Below are 18,675 nucleotides of genomic sequence, written 5' to 3' on the forward strand. Positions count from 1 at the left end.
GAATCTCCTCTCAGAACCCACAACTATACATTCCCAAAATGCTACTCCACACGCCTTGGTGACCACCCAGAACTAAACTTATTTTGACAACCTAATTGGGGCATATTTTTTCTGCTTTGACCTTACTGGCTACAGGGTTTTTAAGCTTTGTTTTCTTTGATGTGTGTGTATCTGAGTATATGGCACATGTGCACAGGTGTCTATGGAGGCCAGAGGAGGACATCAGATCTGGAACTGGAGGTTCAGGTGGATCCCAACAACTATATTGTGAGCCACCTGATGTGGGTGATGGATCTGAAATCAGGTCCTCTGGATGTGCCCCTAATTCTCTAGCCTCTGTATTATGTGTACCAGTGTTTTGATTCCACATTTTAGTATGTGCATTTATGTGCATTCCTGCTACCCGTGGGGGTCAGAAGGGCTTATCAGATCTCCTGCAACTGGAGTTATAGATGGTTGAGAAAACGGTGGGTACTGGGAACTGAGCCCCTAGTCTTCTAGAGCAACAAGTGCTCTTAATTGCTGAGCCATCACTTGGGTTTTATTTTTTGAAAACAGGGGCTCTTACGGGAGCCCTTGCTGTCTTGAGACTCACTCTGTAGACCAGGCTGGCCTCGAACTCAGATCTGCCTGCCTCTGCTTCTCAAATGCTGGGATTAAAAGGTGTAAACCACAACCACAACCCTGGTTTCTTTGTCTTTAATAGTCATTCATAGCCTAGGAAGACCTTCAGCTTTCTATAAAACTAAGGACAACCTTGAACTCCTAATCCTCCTGTCTCCTCCACCTCCAAGTGTTCAGAGAGAGGCATGAGCCACCCCTCCTGGGGCTTTGGACAGGTACCTTTCTGTCCACTGACCTGAAGAACGGAGCAAGCAGTTCCCTTTTCACCCTTACCCCATGGCAATCAGATCCCTGGAGCCAGGGCTAGAAAATTCCATACACTACAGAAGTCAGTCTGATAGGGCGGTGGTGGCACGTACCTTTAATCCCAGCACGTGGAAGGCAGAGGCAAGTGGATCCGAGTTAAAGGCCAGCCTGATCTACAGGGCAAGTGCCAGGACAGGCTCCAAAGCTAGAGAGAAAACTCTGTCTCAAAAACCAAAAAAGTGACAGTCTAACTGGGCCTACCCAGCTCTTTCAACAGCTCCTGTCTCCATACTGATCTCCTTGGAGTCACATCCTACAGCTACTCCCGGATAGATATATTATCTAATGCAGGAAATACTCGTCCACGTATGTCTTGGTCTCCATCTAAGATGGCTTCTCACCGGATGTCCAGCTATAGATTTCACTATTGGCACATACATGATAGGGGGCAGTCTAGTTCACCCTCCCCCAGGCAACCACCCCCAATCTCACACTCCCCATCAGACACAGGCGCTAAGCCACATTCGGAACTGGATCTTTTATTGTGAAAGGGATACAACACGGGAGGTGCTGCGACACTTCCTGGTGACACCAAGGACTGTAGCAGCCAGGGTCAGGAACGCCACTGTGGCTAGGCCTAAGCCGAGAGCCACAGAGGTGTGCGCAGAAGAGGTCCAGCCCTCCACAGCCTGGTCGCTTGCCTTTCCCAGGAAGATCAGGGGCCCTACAGTGACGTCAGCTTCGTCTGTCACTGTAAGAGAACAGGACATGGGAAAGGTTTGGGTTTGTTTTTTGCTTGGTGCTGGAGAATCAAAGTCCTCAAGAATGCTAGTCAAGAGCCTTGATGAATCACACCCCAGCCCCTCACTGGGGGATTCTAGGCAGGAGCTCTACCTCTGAGCCACACCCCAGCCCCTCACTGGGGGACTCTATGCCAAGTACTACTGAGCCTTTCTTCCAGGCTTTTATATTTGGTTTCTTGAGACAGGGTTTGTTTGAGCCCTCTTGTAGCCCAGGCTGTCCTTGAACTGACTTCTCCTGTCTTAGCTTCCCCAGGACTGGAATGGCAGACATGAGCCATTGCTCTCAGTTCTCAAGTTGAGTAATATTTTCTGAGTGTCATTTTGCGCTGCCTCAGGGGACTGAATGAGGTGTCACCTGACCAGCCACCTTATTCTGCCCACTGCCCAGTAATGTACTGGGAAAAATTGAAGGGTGGCAGAGCTACTTCACGAACAACTAAGAGAGGCTCAGCACCCTCCCACCTGAAAGTCCCAGAAGACATTCCCTAGGTCACCCCCATCGTGATGGAGAAAAAGGAAGCAGCGACAGCAGGTGCCTTAAGAGGAAGAGGCATAAATAGCTCGTGTCTGACATACCGTGCCTGCGGTTTCTAGGAGCCACTTCGTGGGCCCGGGGCCTGGAGTAGCTGGAGCTGCTACAGTCGCCCTTGGTGCAGCAGTCACAGACGTCAGCATCGCCCTCTACTGGCAGCCAGCTGAGGGGCGGAACACAGCAGGCAGAGCTCCCATTAGAACTGAGGCATCAGACATGGGGGGGGGCGTCTGAGGGTCCCCACACCTGGTCTCCTCACCTCTTGGAAGTCCTGTTGAAGGAACAGGCTTTGTTGAGCTTATCTGGGGTCTGGTTGGCTGGAGTGACTTTAAGATGGCAGGTGATGTAGATCTGAAAGAGAGTCACAAGCAGGGGGGCTGAGTTTTTTAGAAGTGTCGATGACTTTTAAAGATTTTGTAGGAAGGCAAGTGTGGTGGTGCAGCACTCAGGAGGCAGAGGCAGGCAGATCCGAGCTCGAGGCCAGCCTGGTCTACAGAGCGAGTTCCAGTACAGCCAGGGCTACGCAGAGAAACCCTGTCTGGTGGGGGTTGGGTGAGAATACTGGCTGCTTTTTTCAGAGGACCCGAGTTCAATTCCCACCACCTGCGTGACTGGAATCTCTTTTACAGACACACTCAAACATGCACACATACAGTGTTTTGTTTGTTTTCTGAGTAAAATAAGTTTTAAAGATGGTGAAGGGGAGCTGGCTCATTGGGCAAAGGTGTTTGTCACCAAGACGAATGACCCAAGTTTGATCCCTGGAATCTACATGGTGGAAGGAGACAATCAAATTGCACTACATACACAACACACAGCATTGCAAAAAACTTAATTAAGCCATGTGCAATAGCCTACATCTTTTAACCCAGGTAGAAGCCGGTAGATCTGTGTGTTCACGACTAGCCTAGTCTACATAGTGAGCCCCAAGCTAACCAGGATATATAAGATCCTGTCTCAGAAACAAAAGGCAAAACAAAAAGTTTAATAACAGTTTGGTTGTTGTTTGTGGATCGTGGGCTGGGGCGCAAGCCCAGAGCCTTATTGTATCTACAAAAGCATTGCTATAGCTGGGCGGTGGTGCCACATGCCTATAATCCCAGCACTCAGGAGGCAGAGGCAGGCAGATCTGCGAGTTCAAAGACAGCCTGGTCTACAAGAACTAGTTCCAGGACAGGCTCTAAAGCTACAGAGAAACCCTGTCTTGGGGCGGGGGGGGGGGGGGAAGCACTGCTATGGAGTTCTGTGGACAGCCTAGCTCTTGCCTTTTTGACACAACTCCATAACCCAGGCACAGCGGGTCCTGGGAATCAAACTCCAGTCCTTCTCAAGAGCTCTTAGCTGCTGAGTTATCCATCTCCTCAGCCGTGGGGGTTGTTTCGGGGGGAACACAAGGTCTCACTACGTTTGCCTTGACTGGTCTAGAACTCCCTATGTAAATCAGACTGGTCTCAGACTCAGATCCACCTGCCTCTGTCTCCAGAGTGCCGAGATTAAAGTACATGTGTGCCTCTAATGCTTTACACAACTATTTATGGCCTTTTATTATTACAGTGTGTGTTTTGCCTGCATGTATGTCTGCACTGTATGCATGCTTGTTATCTGAAGCCAAAAGACTGTTGGATCCCCTTGAAGTGGAGTTACAGATGGTTGTGAGCCACTATATGGTATATTAGGAATCAAACCAGGTCCTCTGAAAGAACAGCCAGTTGGTTATTTTTTTTAAAGATGACTTAATTTTATGTACATTAATGTTTTACCTGCATAAATGTCTGTGTGAAAGTCAGACCCCCTGAAGGTAGAGTTACAGACAGTGTGGGCTGCCTTGTGGGTGCTGGGAATTGAATCCAGGTCCTTTGGAAGAGTAGCCATTGCTTTTAACTTCTGAGCCAGCTCTCCAGCCCTCCAGCCTCTTAACCAAACCATGTCTCCAGCTCCTATTTTATCCAGTTCAAGTTTAAACCCCACATCCCTTACCTGTGAGGGCCTCACTGAGCCCACAGCTTCGTCTACTTGTTACTATTTCTAACATGGTAAGTCATTTGCTTATGGAAGGACTTTGGTAACGGCAGGAGAACATGAAGCCAGACTAGAGGCTCAGGCTTATTCTTGGCTGTGGAAAATGCCATTACCATATTCCTAGAGCTGTTGGTAAAATGGAATACATCCACCGTGAACTGGAGAGTCTCCGGCCGGGGTCGAGGGGCTTGAAATGCAGAAAAGCTCTCAGACAGACCGTCCACAAGGCAGCTTGGAAGAAAAGGGAAGAATGGAGTTAACTTAGCAGCTAGATCACCTTATTACTAAAGTTCCCTGGAAGCCAGGTGTCTTTGTTTGCTTTCTGCTGCTGTGATAAAAACTGACCAACATGAACGTGGGGAGCAAAGTGTGTTCGGCTTACAGATGACAGCTCATCATTGATGGAAACCAAGGTAGGAACTCAAGGGACCTGAAGACAGGAACAGACCCAAAGGAAAGCCAGACCCAAAAGGAAAGTGATGGAAGGCTTGCTCAGCTACACTTGTATAGCCCAGGCCTACCTGCACCATTGCCTGGCTCCGCCTCAATTAGTAATTACCAAACCGCCCACAGACATGCCCACAGGCCAATCTGGAGTTACTTCAACTGAGACTCCCTCTTCTCAGGTGAATCAAGCCGATAATATCAACCAGAAAAAGTAGCTCACACTTGTAATTCCAACACTCCAAAGACTAAGGGTTTTTTTTTTTTTTTTTTTTAGATTTCAAAGTAGAAGATAACTTAGCTGTTAGGGGAAAACGGTATCAGGAAGGGGGAGCAAGAGAAGGTAATGAGGCTGGAGAGATGGCTCAGCGGTTAAGAGCACTGGCTGCTCTTCCAGAGTTCCTGAGTTCAATTCCCAGCAACCACATGGAGGTTCACAACCATCTATAATGAAATCTGATGCCCTCTTCTGATGTGCAGGCATGCATGCAGATAGAACACTGCATACACAATAAATAAATATTTAAAAGAGAGAGAAGGTCATGAGGGTGAATCTGATCAAAATTCACCATATGAGAAGGTCATAGTGCATCCAATTCATATAATATATGCTAGTAAAATACTTAAACCAAGCGGGAATAAAATGACTCCCCAGCAAGGTGGTCAGGTCTCACCCATGGAAGTCCACAATGGTGTGATAGGGAGAGCCATTCTGGTCCGGCGAAGGTGTGGCCACACAGTGGTCTACAAACAGCTGCAATGGCGGGTGGCTTCCAGTCTGGACTTCTGCCTGGAGGTGGGCTACCTCCCCCAGGTGGAAGGTGGGGGATGATTTCTCAGTGCTCCAGTTCTCTGAAGGGACAGAGACAGGGGCTGGAGACCTCAGAGGTATCTACATCCCCCCCCCCCCCCCCGCCGGATTCCTCCAGCCCCGAGACTCACCCTCCATCAGGCGGAGAGAGAAAGTCAGCTTCTCCTCTGAGGACAGAGTGGTGCTGAAGGGAACCCAGGTGGGCCGGATAGCGTAACTGCTCACGTTGCCCTGCCTGTGAGAAAGACTTCAGCTGCTCCCAGCGTTCTCAGATGGATCAACTAGGTAGCCAGACCAAGGGCCCCAAAGGTTGGGCCTGTTCCTTAACCCCTCTCTGCCTACACCTGAACGCAGCCAGACACTCCAACCATGGGGACAGAGACGAAAGCACGGAAAAGACAGGTCTGAGGGTAGAAGCTCCATTAGCAAGCTGACAACTTAGGCCCTGGTGAAAGAAACAGAAGCTGGAAGTGGCAGGAACCCATCACTGGGAGGCTGAGGCAAGAACGAGAGTGTCCCATTCTGGCTCCATTTCAGAGCTTGCCTAACACATGTGGCCCTGGGTTCCATCCCGGCACATCATAGACCATGTGTGGTAGTGCATGCAATGGTAACACACATTTAATCCCAGTAGCCATACTAGTTGCTATAGAAACCGGGTGGCACATGCCTTTAATAACAAAGCTAGAGAGGATTGTAGAACAGGAGGAGACAGCTCTCAGTTACAGTCTCATTCTGAGATTTCTGGAGGCAGGATCATTACTTCGGACTGAGAAAGAGGTAAGAGCCAGTGGCTGGCTGTTTTGCTTTTCTGGCCTTAAGGTTGAACCCAATTTCTGTCAGAGTTTTTATTTATTTGTTTGGTTTTTTGAGGCAGGGTTTCCCTATAGTTTTGAATCCTGTCCTGGAACTAGCTCTTATAGACCAGGCTGACCTCGAACTCAGATCTGCCTGCTTCTATCTCCTGAGTGCTGGGATTAAAGGCGTGCACCACCACGGCCCAGCATCTGAGTTTTTATTATGCTTCAAACAACCACTGGACACAATGACATATCCCAGTCTAGAGCCCCCAGGAAATCTGAGCTGGACATGATGACCCATGACTGGAATCCCAGAGATTGAAGCAAAAGATTAGTGATGAGCCAAGGCCAGACTGTAATACAGAGACTGCCCAAAAAGTCATGCTTGAAATTTAAGTTAAAAAGTTTGCTGGGATGTGGTAGCACATACCTTTAATCCCAACACTCGGAAGACAGAAGCAGGCGATTTGAGTTCAAGACCAGCCTGGTCTACAGAGTGAGTTCCAGGACAGCTAGGGCTACACAGAGAAATGCTTGACTTGGGGTGGTGAAGGGATGACACATACCCATTGTAATTTTTATTTATTTGTTTATTTTTTGCTGTGATTTCTTTGTTGTTTTGAGACAGGGTTTCACTATGTAGACCTAGCTCAGGCTGGCCTGAACTCTATGGAGACCAGGCTGGCTTCAAATCAGAGATCCTCCTGCCTCTACCTCTCTTGAGTGCTGAAATTAAAAATGTATCCCTACATGCATGATTTGAAATAAGTTCATGACTTTATGGTGGATTATATTATATCCATGGCTACTGTGGGACCCACGTAGGTCACTGCCCACAGTAGCAGTGGGCTACTGCCACACTACAAGTCTGGGAGAGACATACACACACACACACACACACACACACACACACACACACACTGAGAGAGAGAGAGAGAGAGAGAGAGAGAGAGAGAGAGAGAGAATCAAGCCAGGCATGCTACCTCCCAGCACTTGGGAGGCTGAGATAGACCGAGTTCAAGGTCAACTAGGCTACAGAATTCCAGGTCATCCTGTCAAGACACAAAACCAAGTCAGGTCTCCTAGCACACACTATAGCCCAGCATTTAGGGGGTGGAGGTGGGGGGTGAGTTTGCGCTTGGGCTTCATGAATCTTGTCTCAATTTCATCTCTCTCCTCCCAGAAAAAAAGCAATCAGTCCCTTAGTGCACACCTGGCATCAGACTCTCCTCAGCAGGCTACCATTTACAATAATCACAGCGGCAAGCCATTTCCTCATCAGAGCAACAATGGTTGTCCTACTTGCAGGCAGCCTCAGCCAACCCAGGGAGGGAGCAACCCGTCCCACACTGACCTGGGGTAGCGGCATTCAATGGGCACCTCCGCTTGGTTAGTCCTCAGGATGGACAGGCCGCCCACAGGGCGGGGCTCATGGATCAGGAAGGTTTTGTAGACCAGGGCATCTTCTGTCACCTGAAGCAAAGTGTAAGGTTTTGTTTTGAGGCAGTATTTCTGTGTAGCCCTGGCTGTCGTGGAGCTCGCTCTGTAGACCAGGCTGGCCTCAAACTCTCAAGAGATCTGCTGCCTGCCTCTGCCTCCAGAGTGCTGGGATTAAAAGGTGTGTCACCGCCCGGCTGCAAAATTGTAATGTTAAACAAATCTAAACCATACACTCTGGGAATGCTTGCTTGGCCCACGGGAAGTTAGGGAATCCAGCCTAGGAAAGCAGACAGACAAGGCTCAGTGCAACCTGCCCTCTGCTGGCCACTAAAGTTAAGAGAGCTGGGCTGGAGAGAGAGCTCAGTCCTCAGGAGCATTTGGGTTCAATTCCCAGCACTCACATGGCAGGTCACAACTGTCCATAACCCCAGTTCCAGGGGCTGCAACCACCCTCCATGATGTACATACAAGCAAAAAACCCACACATAAAAATCAAATTAAAAAAATGTAAAGGTGGTGGCTCATACCTTTAATCCCAGCACACGGGAGGCAGAGGCAGGCAGATCTCTGCGAGTTTGAGGCCAGCCTGGTCTACAGAGCTAGTTCCAAGACAGGCTCCAAAGCTACAGAGAAACCCTGCCTCAAAAAACCAGAGAGAGAGAGCGAGAGAGAGAGAGAGAGAGGAACAGCTGTTACTAGTTTTGATCGATGAGCCCAAGTTGACCTCAAACTCTTGATCCTCCTGCCTCAGCCTCCCAAGAGAAAGGATTACTTGAATTACAAACCAAAGTTTGATCCCACTAAAGTCTATTTAGGACACCTATGAGTTTGGGGGGCTTATTACTAAACATGGGTGATCCCAGAGCAGCTGCACTGTTGGTCGACTTTCCCATTGCTGTGGAATTGCCCCTCCACCTGTCATGTACCCTTTCGTACATTCCTAGACCCTATGCCATGAAGGCAGAATTAGACACAGCTAGCTGGAAGGTGTGGGAGGAAGATACTGAGATCAGGTGAGGAAACAACCTGGGATCAGCATGGCTTTCCACGGTCTGCCTGCACCTGTCTCCAGGTTCAGCCTCATCCACTTGGTCCTATCGCCCGGCCACAATTAAATTTTTAAAACGGGTTTTCATGTAGCTCAGGCTATCCTTAAACTTGCTACATAGTTCAGGATGACCCTGGATTATTAATTCTGCCTTTGCCTCCCGATTGCTGGATCACAGGCATACAGTTTTTTTGTGGTGCTGGGCCTGAACTCAGTGCCTTATGCTTGTTAGGTGAGCTCTCTGGTATATAACTGAGCTATGTCTGCAACCAGTTGAAATGCTTAAGGTCTTTCTGTGAGTCAAGGTCATCATAACATCCTCTGCCCTGTACATCTTCGAATTCAAAGTTGCAGGCATGATGGGGTGCCCCTGTAAACCCAGCCCCTGGGAAAGCAAAGGCTGGGGTTAGAGCTACAGGACCCTCTCTCAAGAACCCCAAATTCTGGGGGCAGGGGGTAGAGTGGAGGTATTAGGTCCATAATGGAGTTGCTTGCCTTGAATGCGCTGGGTTCAATCCTCAGCACTGGTTGTTGCTTTTCTCTGTAAGTCCAGGGTTTTTGTTGTTGTTGTTGTTGTTGTTGTTATTGTTTTACTTTTGAGGCATGCTCTATGTTGCCCCGTCTGGCTTTGAACTTTATATCCTCCTGCCCCAGCCTTCTGGCTATTGGGATAGCAACTCTATATGCCTGGTTCAGAGTTCTGTTGTATTTTGTACAGAGTCTATCATGTGGCCAAGGCTGTCCATAAACTCCTAATTCCCCTTTCTCTACTTCCCAAGTGCTAGAAGTTTGGGCTTGTGTTAACTGGGACCCCAAGCTTTGGCAGGGATTTTTAATGCCTCTAGCAGATGCCTACACTACCCTCTGTGTTCCTTTCCAACTCCTACCCTGTCACCCTTGCATTCTCTTCGTAGGGAGGGACCACAGATCTGAGGAAACCAGGGTCCAGTGAGTAGGCTGGTCCCAAGAACACAGCTACTTCCACCAGATTCTCCCTCCCCCCCCCCATCGCCAGCTTCCAGCGGTGCCCCCACCCCCATCCTCCATGGTGACCACTCTCTGTTTACAGTGTAAGGACACCATGCCATCCCTTAGAAGCGACCTCACCAGACCACCTCCCAGCTTCCCATTCCCCTCACCGAGCTAGGGACGCCCAGCCTCACCTGCACCCTGCTGCAGCACTCATGCAACTGGGCCCTGAACGTGACCACATCAGTATCCACGGAAACCAGAGGCTGACAACTTTCTGAGCCAAGGGTGAGGTGCCCAGGCTCTATGAGCTTCCCAGTGCCAAAAAGGTCTCTATTGACGGTCACCACGAGCTCAGCTTCCAGACACTCCACCTCCACGGATGATGTAGACGTCACTGGGTTCGCAGTTCCACCGGGCAAGAGCCGCAGAGGCAGGGCACAGCACAGCTCCGTGCCCCCGCACAGCACGAGACAGAGGAAGAGAGCATAGCGGTAGCTCGGCCCCATGGTGCCGCCTGAGTTAAGGCTGGGTGCAGAGTAAGCGGCAGATGCCACCCAGGCACCTTATATCCCTGGAGGCCCACCCTCCCACCTGAATTCTCTCGATTGCCCTCAGTCTCAGGTGGAGTCCATCAGCAAGCAACTCAACAAACTTCAAGCAAGCCTCAGACCTCACCTGGACCAAGAATTAGGATCTGGTTGTAGTTTAAAGATACCCCCACGTGATTCCTAGTTAAGGCTTTTGTTTATTTGGTTGGTTTTGTTGTTGCTATTTTCTTTTACTCGTGGTGGGATTTGTTTTTGTTTTTTGGGGTTTATTGGTTGGTTTGTTTGTTTTTCTTCGAGACAGGGTTTCACTGTGTAACAGCCTTGGTTGTCCTGGAGCTGGCTGCACAGACCAGACTGGCCTTGAACTCAGACATCTGCCTGCCTCTGCCTCCCAAGTGCTGCCTTTGCCACCACACCAGACTCCTATTCATGTTTTAATTCTTTTCCCTGTGGAACTGGACACAGAGTTTCCTGAAAGCAAAGCAAATGCTCTCCCAGGCCCCTCTGGGGGAGTGTAAGCGAGTGCTCTACCCTAGGCTTCAACCCCAGCCTTCTTTTCGCTTCTTTGAGACAATCTTAGTAAACTTGCCGGCACTGGCCTCACCCTGTGACCTGGCAGGCCTGAACTTTACAGTCCTTCAGCCTCAATCTTCCAAGTAGCTGTGATGAAAGGTCTGAGCCATGAGGCTGGATTTTGTATACCTACTCAAGTCTGGTCAGCCATCATTTTTAACCTTCTCCCTATTCCCAGCCCTTGGTGCTCAGGACTTGAGGCAACCAAGTCTGGGGTAGGGAAGGAGCGTGGAGGGGGGCACAATCCTGGAGTGATACTTTGATTGAAAGATGCAGGGGTTTTCTTAGAAACAGCTGGGGGATTCTTGCCAAATGAAGACTATAAAGGCATTAATTAGGCATCAAGAGAAAATGTATGTGTCTGGGACCTATTCAACAGCTCGTCCCTAAGGGCAAACGCCTCAATTGTGATCAACCCCTACAAGGCAAAAGCAGTTTAAGATCATTCATTTTATATTTTATTTATTTATCATAGATTTAATTTTATTTATTATTGTTGTTGTTGTTGTTTTGGTTTTTTCTTTTGAAGATTGGGTTTCTCCATGTTGCCCTGGCTGTCCTGGAACTCTTGCTGTAGATCAGACTAGTCTTGAACTAAGACATCCTCCCGTGTCTGCTTCTCGAATTCTGGGGTTAAAGGTGTGCACCAACATTACCTGCTTAATTTTATTTTGAATGGGGGAAACGCAAAATCCCCCACAACCATCAATTCTGTAGTCCAGTTTCTCAAATCTGGGGACATTTCTGAGGTCAGGACATCTGTAGTGTAATGGAGGACACTCTTCCCGAGAAGACCACGTTCCTGGTCACGGTGTTGCCCCTACCAGGTAAATAGCAATGTATGATTTGTCAGGCAAGATCTTGCTATGGAGCCCAGGCTGGTCTTAAGCACACGGCGATTCCCCTGGCTTAAATTTCCTAGTGCCAGGATTACAAGTGTGAGCCACCACACCTAGATTTATTTTAACTCCTTTTTAAAAACATTTATTTATTTTGTGTGGATGGAGGGGGTGGACACATGTGCCACAGTTTGCATGTGGAGGTCGGGGAACAACTTTTGTGAGTCAGGTCTGTCCTGTCTGATGTCATGAGGCTTGGCAGCAAGTGCCTTTACCCTAGGCTTTAGCCATTTTGCCAGCCTCAGACTCCTATTTTATTATTTTCTTTTACTTTAGACAGATTGACCACACTACCCGATATAGTTTACTCTTTATTTTTTTTTTTTATTTTTTATTTTTCTCATCATGGGAGGCATTTAGTGGGAAGGTACAAGGCACACAGTCCTGCCCGTGGGTTACAGTCAGGGAGGGGGAGGGGAATAAATAATCATCAGACGGGGTGAACACAGGCTTCTTTTCCTGACGACTGGGGCGGAGGTCCAGCTCAGCAGACCTGGATCATCATCGAAGTTACCATGTTATCAAAGGCCCTTGACTGGATGCGGTCTCCGGGGTTGTAGAAGGGGTTGCACATCACATCTGTGTAAGAGTTATGCAGCTTCCGGAACATACTGCGGATCTCGTTGTCTCGGAGGGCTGTATTGGAGGAATCCACCACCATGACAAATTTCACCTTGGAATTGGTCACGTAACCATATACCTTGTAGTCCTCAGTTGGATAGAGCAGGCCCAGGTACAGCTCCCTCTGGTCCACCAGTGCCTTCCCCATGGCTGAGATCTTCTCATCTACCACATCCAGGGACGTGTGCACCATGTAGTGGAACTTGAGCTCATCCTCTGTGGGAGTGCTGCGGATGTACAGAGGGTAATTCTCCTTGGCGATCACCGCGATGCACACCGCCATATTGGCAGGCCGTGCGCCGCATCATGTGATAGTTTACTCTTTAGAGCCGAGGTTTTACGTGTCTCCTAGTCTGGGCTAATTTTCCCGTCTCAGCCTCCAGATTTTTGCCACTTTCTTGGGCTTCAGCATTTTTATGTTTTTCTCAGTGGATATATTTATATATATTACTGGGGGGGGTGGTGATAGGGATGTATCCCAGGCTTGCCTCAAAATCAGAATCCTCCCACTGCTGACTGTGAGCACACACAGCTTTAATCACAGCACTAGGGAGGCAGAGGCAGGTGGGTTTCCATGAGTTTGAGGCCAATTCCAGGACAGCTAGAGTTACATGGTGAGATCTTGTCTTAAACAAACAGCAGAATCCTCCTGCCTCAGCCTTCTGAGCACTAGGATTATAGGCACACTACTGTCCTACCCAGCATTGATTTCATGTTTTATTTTTGTGACACGGGGGTCAAACCCAGGACCTTGCACTGACTGTAGTTTTATGAGCTCTTGGCACAAACATCAAAGGACAAATTCTTCAGCAGAGTCCGTCAGAGGGCCTGTGCTCAATCCGCTTCATTTTCTGGGAGATAGACAAGGAGTCTTATTGACGCAGAGCCAGCTGTGAGAACCAAGAAGGAGCAGTCAGGTGGGCCTGTGACTGAAACCCAGGTCCCTGGAGAGGAGCCTAGAAGGACACTGAGGTGGGCCAGGCACAGTCCTGGGAGCGTCAGGCTGACATATTAGACCTGGTAGGCGAAAATATCCAAGTACTGAAACTGACAGATGCTGCGGTCAGCCCTGGGTGGGAGGAGGGACTGGATGTCGATTAGAGTCAGGTGACTACTGCACAGGTGCTCACAGTAATTAGTAAAGGACCACCGGGTCCTAGGATTAGGGAGGGGCCTAACCTTGGGTCCCTGGACTTGGCGAGCTTGTTAGCCTTGGCTGTGTTTGCTGGTTGTGTTGGAAACAGAAGGAGCAGTGTTGGAGATGGAAGAGTAGAGTTAATCTGTGCTCTGTGCTCACAGCCCCATTCCTCCCTGAGCTGGGCAATCCTCCCTTACAGCTCAGCAGACAAAAAGCTGGAGCTGTGTGTGGCTGGGGTGGTGACGCATGCCTGAAGTCCCAGGATGTAGGAGACTGAGGCAGGAGGCTTGTGGGATTGAAGCCAGTCTCACAACATCAACAGGGGAGCTGTTGGGAGGACTCCGCAGCTCAAAGTGTCTGCCTCAAGGTCCAAGGATCCGAGTTCAGTCCCCAGAACCCACAGAAAAGTGAGTGAAAGGCTGGAGAGACAACTCAGTAATTAGGTGTGCTTACTGCCCTTCCAGAGGACCCCAGTTCAATTCCCAACACCCAAAATGGGTGGCTCCTAAACCACCTGTAACTCCAGCTACAGGGGATTTGTAGAAGCCTCTCCTGGCTTCTTTGAACACTCATTTGCACATGGCATACCCTACCGAAGTCAGTCTGACCAGGCAGTGGTGGCACATGCCTTTAAATCTCAACAATTGGGACACCTACACCTGAAGGCACTCAGACCTTGATCTACAAAGCAAATGCCAGGCTAGCCAAGTATAGAGAGTGAAACCCTGTCTGAAAAGCAAAACAAAGCAAAAGCTTAATTGTGGCCCAGGCCTATCACCCCAGCACTCCAGAGAAGGAGGCAGGGGGATCACTGCAAGTCCAAGGTCAGCTGAAGGGACATAGTGAGACTGCCTCCAAACACATATTTACAACGATAGCGGCATTTCATTTGTATTTTAATAAAGAAAGCTTGCTTGAAGACCAGAGTAAAACAGCCTCATTGGTCAGCCTTACAGACCAGGCAATGGTAACACACACCTATTTTTTATTTTAACAAGGTTTCCCTGTAGCTTTGGTGCCTGTCCTGGAACTAGCTCCAGCCAGCTGGGAATACACACCTTTAATCCCAGTAACCACAATAGTTGCTATACAAACCAGGTGGTGCATGCCTTTAATCTCGGTCTTTTTTTTTTTTTTTTTTTTTCCGAGACAGGGTTCCTCTGTAACTTTAGAGCCTGTTCTGGAACTAGCTCTAGTAGATCAGCCTGGTCTTGAACTCACAGAAATCTGCCTGCTTTTGTCTCCCGAGTGCTGGGATTAAAGACCTGAGCCACCACCGCCCGTCCAGCTAATCTCAGTCTTAAAGAGGAATATAAAAGGGGAGGAGACAGTTCTCAGACAGAGCCTCATTCTGAGATTCCTAGAGGGAGGATTTCGGAATGAGGTAGAGTTAAGATCCAGTGGCTGGTTGTTTTGCTTTTCAGACCTTCAGGTTGAACACCAATATCTGAGTTTTTATTTTATTTATTTATTTATTTGGTTTTTCGAGGCAGGGTTTCCCTGTAGTTTTTTTACTATACATTTTTTATTGATATTTATTGAGCTCTACAATTTTCTCTGTTCCCCTCCTTGCCTCTTCCCTCCCCCCTTCAACCCTCCGCCAAGGTTCCCATGCTCTCAATTTACTCAGAAGATCTTGTCTTTTTCTACTTTCTATCTATGTAAGTCTCTCTTAGTGTCCGCATTGTTGTCTAAGTTTTCTGGGATTGTGGTTTGTAGGCTGGCTTTCTTTGCTTTATGTTTAAAAACCACCTATGAGTGAGTACATATGATAATTGTCTTTCTGGGTCTGGGTTACCTCACTCAAAATGATGTTTTCTATCTCCATCCATTTTCCTGTAAAATTCAAGCTGTCATTATTTTTTTCTGCTGTGTAGTACTCCATTGTGTAAATGTACTACATTTTCCTTATCCATTCTTCGATCGAGGGGCATTTAGGTTGTTTCCAGATTCTGGTTATGACAAACAAAGCTGCTATGAACGTGACCCTGTAGTTTTAAAGCCTGTCCTGGAATTAGCTCTTGTAAACCATGCTGACCTCGACTCAGAGAACCACCTGCCTCTCCTTCCCGAGTGCTGGGATTAAAGACACGTGACACCACTGCCCCACCCGGCTGGTAACACACGCCTTAAAGAGGAATATAAAAGGGGAGGAAACAGTTCTCAGACATAGCCTCATTCTGAGATTCCTGGGGGCAGGATCGCCATTTCGGACTGAGGTAAAGGTAAGAAACAGTGACTGGCTGTTTTGCTTTTCAGACCTTCAGGATGATCCCCAATTTCTGTCAGAGTTTTTATTTTATTGATTTGTTTTGTCGAGGCAGGGTTTCCCTGTAGTTTTAAAGCCTGTCCTGGAACTAGTTCTTGTAGACCAGGCTGACTTCAAATCAGAGCTCTTCCCGACTCTACCTCTTGAGTGCCGGGACTAAAAATGTATCCCTCCACGCATGGCTTTAAATTAGTTCATGTGTTTGTGGTGGGCTATATTATACTCATGGCTACTGTGGGGCCCATATAGGTCACTGCCCACACAAGCTTGGGAGAAATACGCAGAGAGAGCCAATCAAGCCTTGCATGCTGCCTCCCAGCACTTAAAGAGGCTGAGACAGACCACCGAGTTCAAGGCCAACTAGGCTACAGAATTCCAGGTCACAAAACCAGGTCAGGTCTCCTAGCACACACTACAGTCTAGCATTTAGGGGGTGAAGGTGGGGGATGATTTGAGTTTGGGCTTCATGGAATCTTTTTTCTAATATTTATTTATTTATGATGTATACAATAAGAAGGCACCTCCTTACAGATGGTTGTGAGTCACCATGTGATTGCCGGGAATTGAACTCAGGACCTTTGGAAGAGCAGGCAATGCTCTTAACCTCTGAGCCATCTTTCCAGCCTGCTTCATGGAATCTTGTCTCAATTTCGTCTTTTCCTCCTAGACAAAGGCAATCAGGTCAGTCTGGCTTGGAGTGGTGCGCTGCTTGCCTTGGTGATTCTGCTGCGGGGATCAAGCAGCCATGGAGCCCTCGGCACCCATCAGAGTGACAGGTACAGACGCGGCTGGACCCGACCCTCAGCTGGCCATCACCATGGGCTTCACAGGCTTCGGGAAGAAAGCTCGCACATTTGACTTGGAGGCCATGTTCGAGCAAACTCGAAGGACAGCTGTGGAAAGGAGCCGGAAAACACTGGAAGCGAGAGAAAAAGAGGAAGAAGTGAACAGAAAAAAACAATTAAGAGAACAAATTGAAGGTGTCGCACCAGCCCCATCCAGCTCAGGGGCAGGCAGAGAGCCCTCAAAGCCATCATCTGGGGACACGAGCAGCAGTGATGGGGAAGACAGTGCTAATTCGTCTGATGGGGAGTTCATTGGCCCTCCCCTACCCCCTAAACCGGTAGGAGGACCAGTTCATACTGGGGATGAAGAGACCCTTGGTCCTTTACCTCTGCCTCTTGGTGAAGAAGGAGATGACGGTGATGACTCAGAAGATGAAGGAGAAGAGGAGAACCCTGTCCTGAGGATTCCTGACTCGCACGAGATGACACTGAAGCATGGCACTAGAACAGTTTCTGCTTTGGGTTTGGATCCCTCGGGGGCCCGTTTGGTCACTGGAGGATATGACTACGGTGTTAAATTTTGGGATTTTGCTGGAATGGATGCTTCCCTCAAGGCATTTCGATCCCTTCAGCCTTGTGAGTGCCATCAGATCAAGGCATTACAATACAGCAACACAGGAGACATGATTCTTGTCGTATCTGGAAGCTCACAGGCCAAGGTGATTGACAGAGATGGTCTTGCAGTCATGGAATGCATAAAAGGAGACCAGTATATTGTCGACATGGCCAACACCAAGGGTCACACGGCGATGCTTCATACTGGCTCATGGCATCCCAGAATAAGAGGAGAGTTTATGACCTGCTCAAACGATGCGACTGTAAGACTCTGGGAAGTCGAAAATCCAAAGAAGCAAAAAAGTGTTTTTAAACCTCGGACGATGCAGGGTAAAAAGGTCATTCCCACTACGTGTACCTACAGTAGAGACGGGAACCTGGTGGCAGCCGCCTGCCAGGACGGAAGCATACAGATCTGGGATCGACACCTGACAGTTCACCCCGAATTCCACTATAAACAGGCTCATGACCCTGGCACTGATACTTCTTGTGTGGCTTTCTCCTATGATGGTAATGTCCTTGCCTCCCGCGGAGGTGATGACACATTAAAATTATGGGACGTCAGACAATTTAATAAGCCGTTATTTTCAGCCTCAGACCTCCCCACCTTGTTCCCAATGACCGACTGCTGTTTCAGTCCTGATGACAAACTCATAGTCACCGGGACCTCTGTTCAGAGGGGATGCGGCAACGGCAAGCTTGTCTTCTTCGCGCGCAGGACTCTCCAAAGGGTGTACGAGACCGACATCACAGATGCCAGCGTTATCCGCTGCCTCTGGCATCCAAAGCTGAACCAGATCATGGTTGGAACTGGAAACGGATTGGCAAAAGTGTATTACGACCCCGACAAAAGTCAGAGGGGAGCAAAATTATGTGTGGTTAAAACCCAACGGAAGGCAAAGCCAGCTGAGACCCTAACCCAGGGCTACATCATTACCCCTCATGCCTTGCCCTTGTTCCGTGAGCCCCGCCAACGATGTACGAGGAAACAGCAGGAGGCGGACAGACTGGACCCCCTGAAGTCACACAAGCCAGAACCTCCTGTAGCAGGCCCAGGTCGTGGCGGCCGAGTTGGAACCCATGGGGGCACCCTGTCATCCTACATTGTGAAAAACATTGCTCTGGACAAGACCGACGACAGGAATCCCCGAGAAGCCATTCTGCGTCACGCCAAAGCGGCAGAAGAGAACCCATATTGGGTTTCGCCGGCGTATTCCAAAACTCAGCCCAAAGCCGTGTTTGCCCATGTGGAATCCGATGATGAAGACTGGAAGAATGAACCAGAGTCGAAGAAACGTAAGATTTGACTGTCATATCGGAGCTGTGTGCACGGAGCACGAGGCAGGTTGCCGTGTTCCCCACCCCGGTGCTTATCAAATAAAAACTTTTTTTTTTCCCAAAGAAATGGCAATTAGTCCCTTAGTGCACACCTGGCATCAGACTCTCCTCAGCAGGTACCGTTTACAATAAACATTTACCATTTACACA

At 48.8% G+C, this 18,675-nt stretch overlaps 2 protein-coding genes and 1 pseudogene across 2 annotated transcripts; 1 reads left to right on the top strand and 2 right to left on the bottom strand.

The window, feature by feature from the left end:
- Positions 1–1,393: 1,393 nt before the first annotated feature.
- Positions 1,394–10,383, bottom strand: Zp3 (zona pellucida glycoprotein 3). The gene is made up of 8 exons (XM_087897605.1): positions 9,931–10,383; positions 7,634–7,752; positions 5,611–5,714; positions 5,343–5,520; positions 4,338–4,455; positions 2,465–2,556; positions 2,250–2,368; positions 1,394–1,621 (listed from the first exon to the last, which is right to left on the bottom strand). The coding sequence occupies exons 1-8, from the start codon at positions 10,243–10,245 to the stop codon at positions 1,410–1,412; spliced, it is 1,257 nt and encodes a 418-aa protein (XP_087753731.1). The 5' UTR covers positions 10,246–10,383; the 3' UTR covers positions 1,394–1,409.
- A 1,811-nt stretch (positions 10,384–12,194) lies between these two features.
- LOC148123138 (trafficking protein particle complex subunit 2-like protein) lies at positions 12,195–12,686 on the bottom strand. Its single transcript, XM_087903538.1, has one exon. It carries the CDS (start codon positions 12,661–12,663, stop codon positions 12,244–12,246), a length of 420 nt encoding a protein of 139 aa, XP_087759664.1. The 5' UTR covers positions 12,664–12,686; the 3' UTR covers positions 12,195–12,243.
- A 3,773-nt stretch (positions 12,687–16,459) lies between these two features.
- LOC125400204 (WD repeat-containing protein 70 pseudogene) lies at positions 16,460–18,675 on the top strand (annotated as a pseudogene).

This window comes from Myodes glareolus, chromosome 2 (assembly GCF_982192425.1).
Source record: "Myodes glareolus chromosome 2, mMyoGla1.1, whole genome shotgun sequence".
Classification (NCBI taxonomy): Eukaryota; Metazoa; Chordata; class Mammalia; order Rodentia; family Cricetidae; genus Myodes; species Myodes glareolus.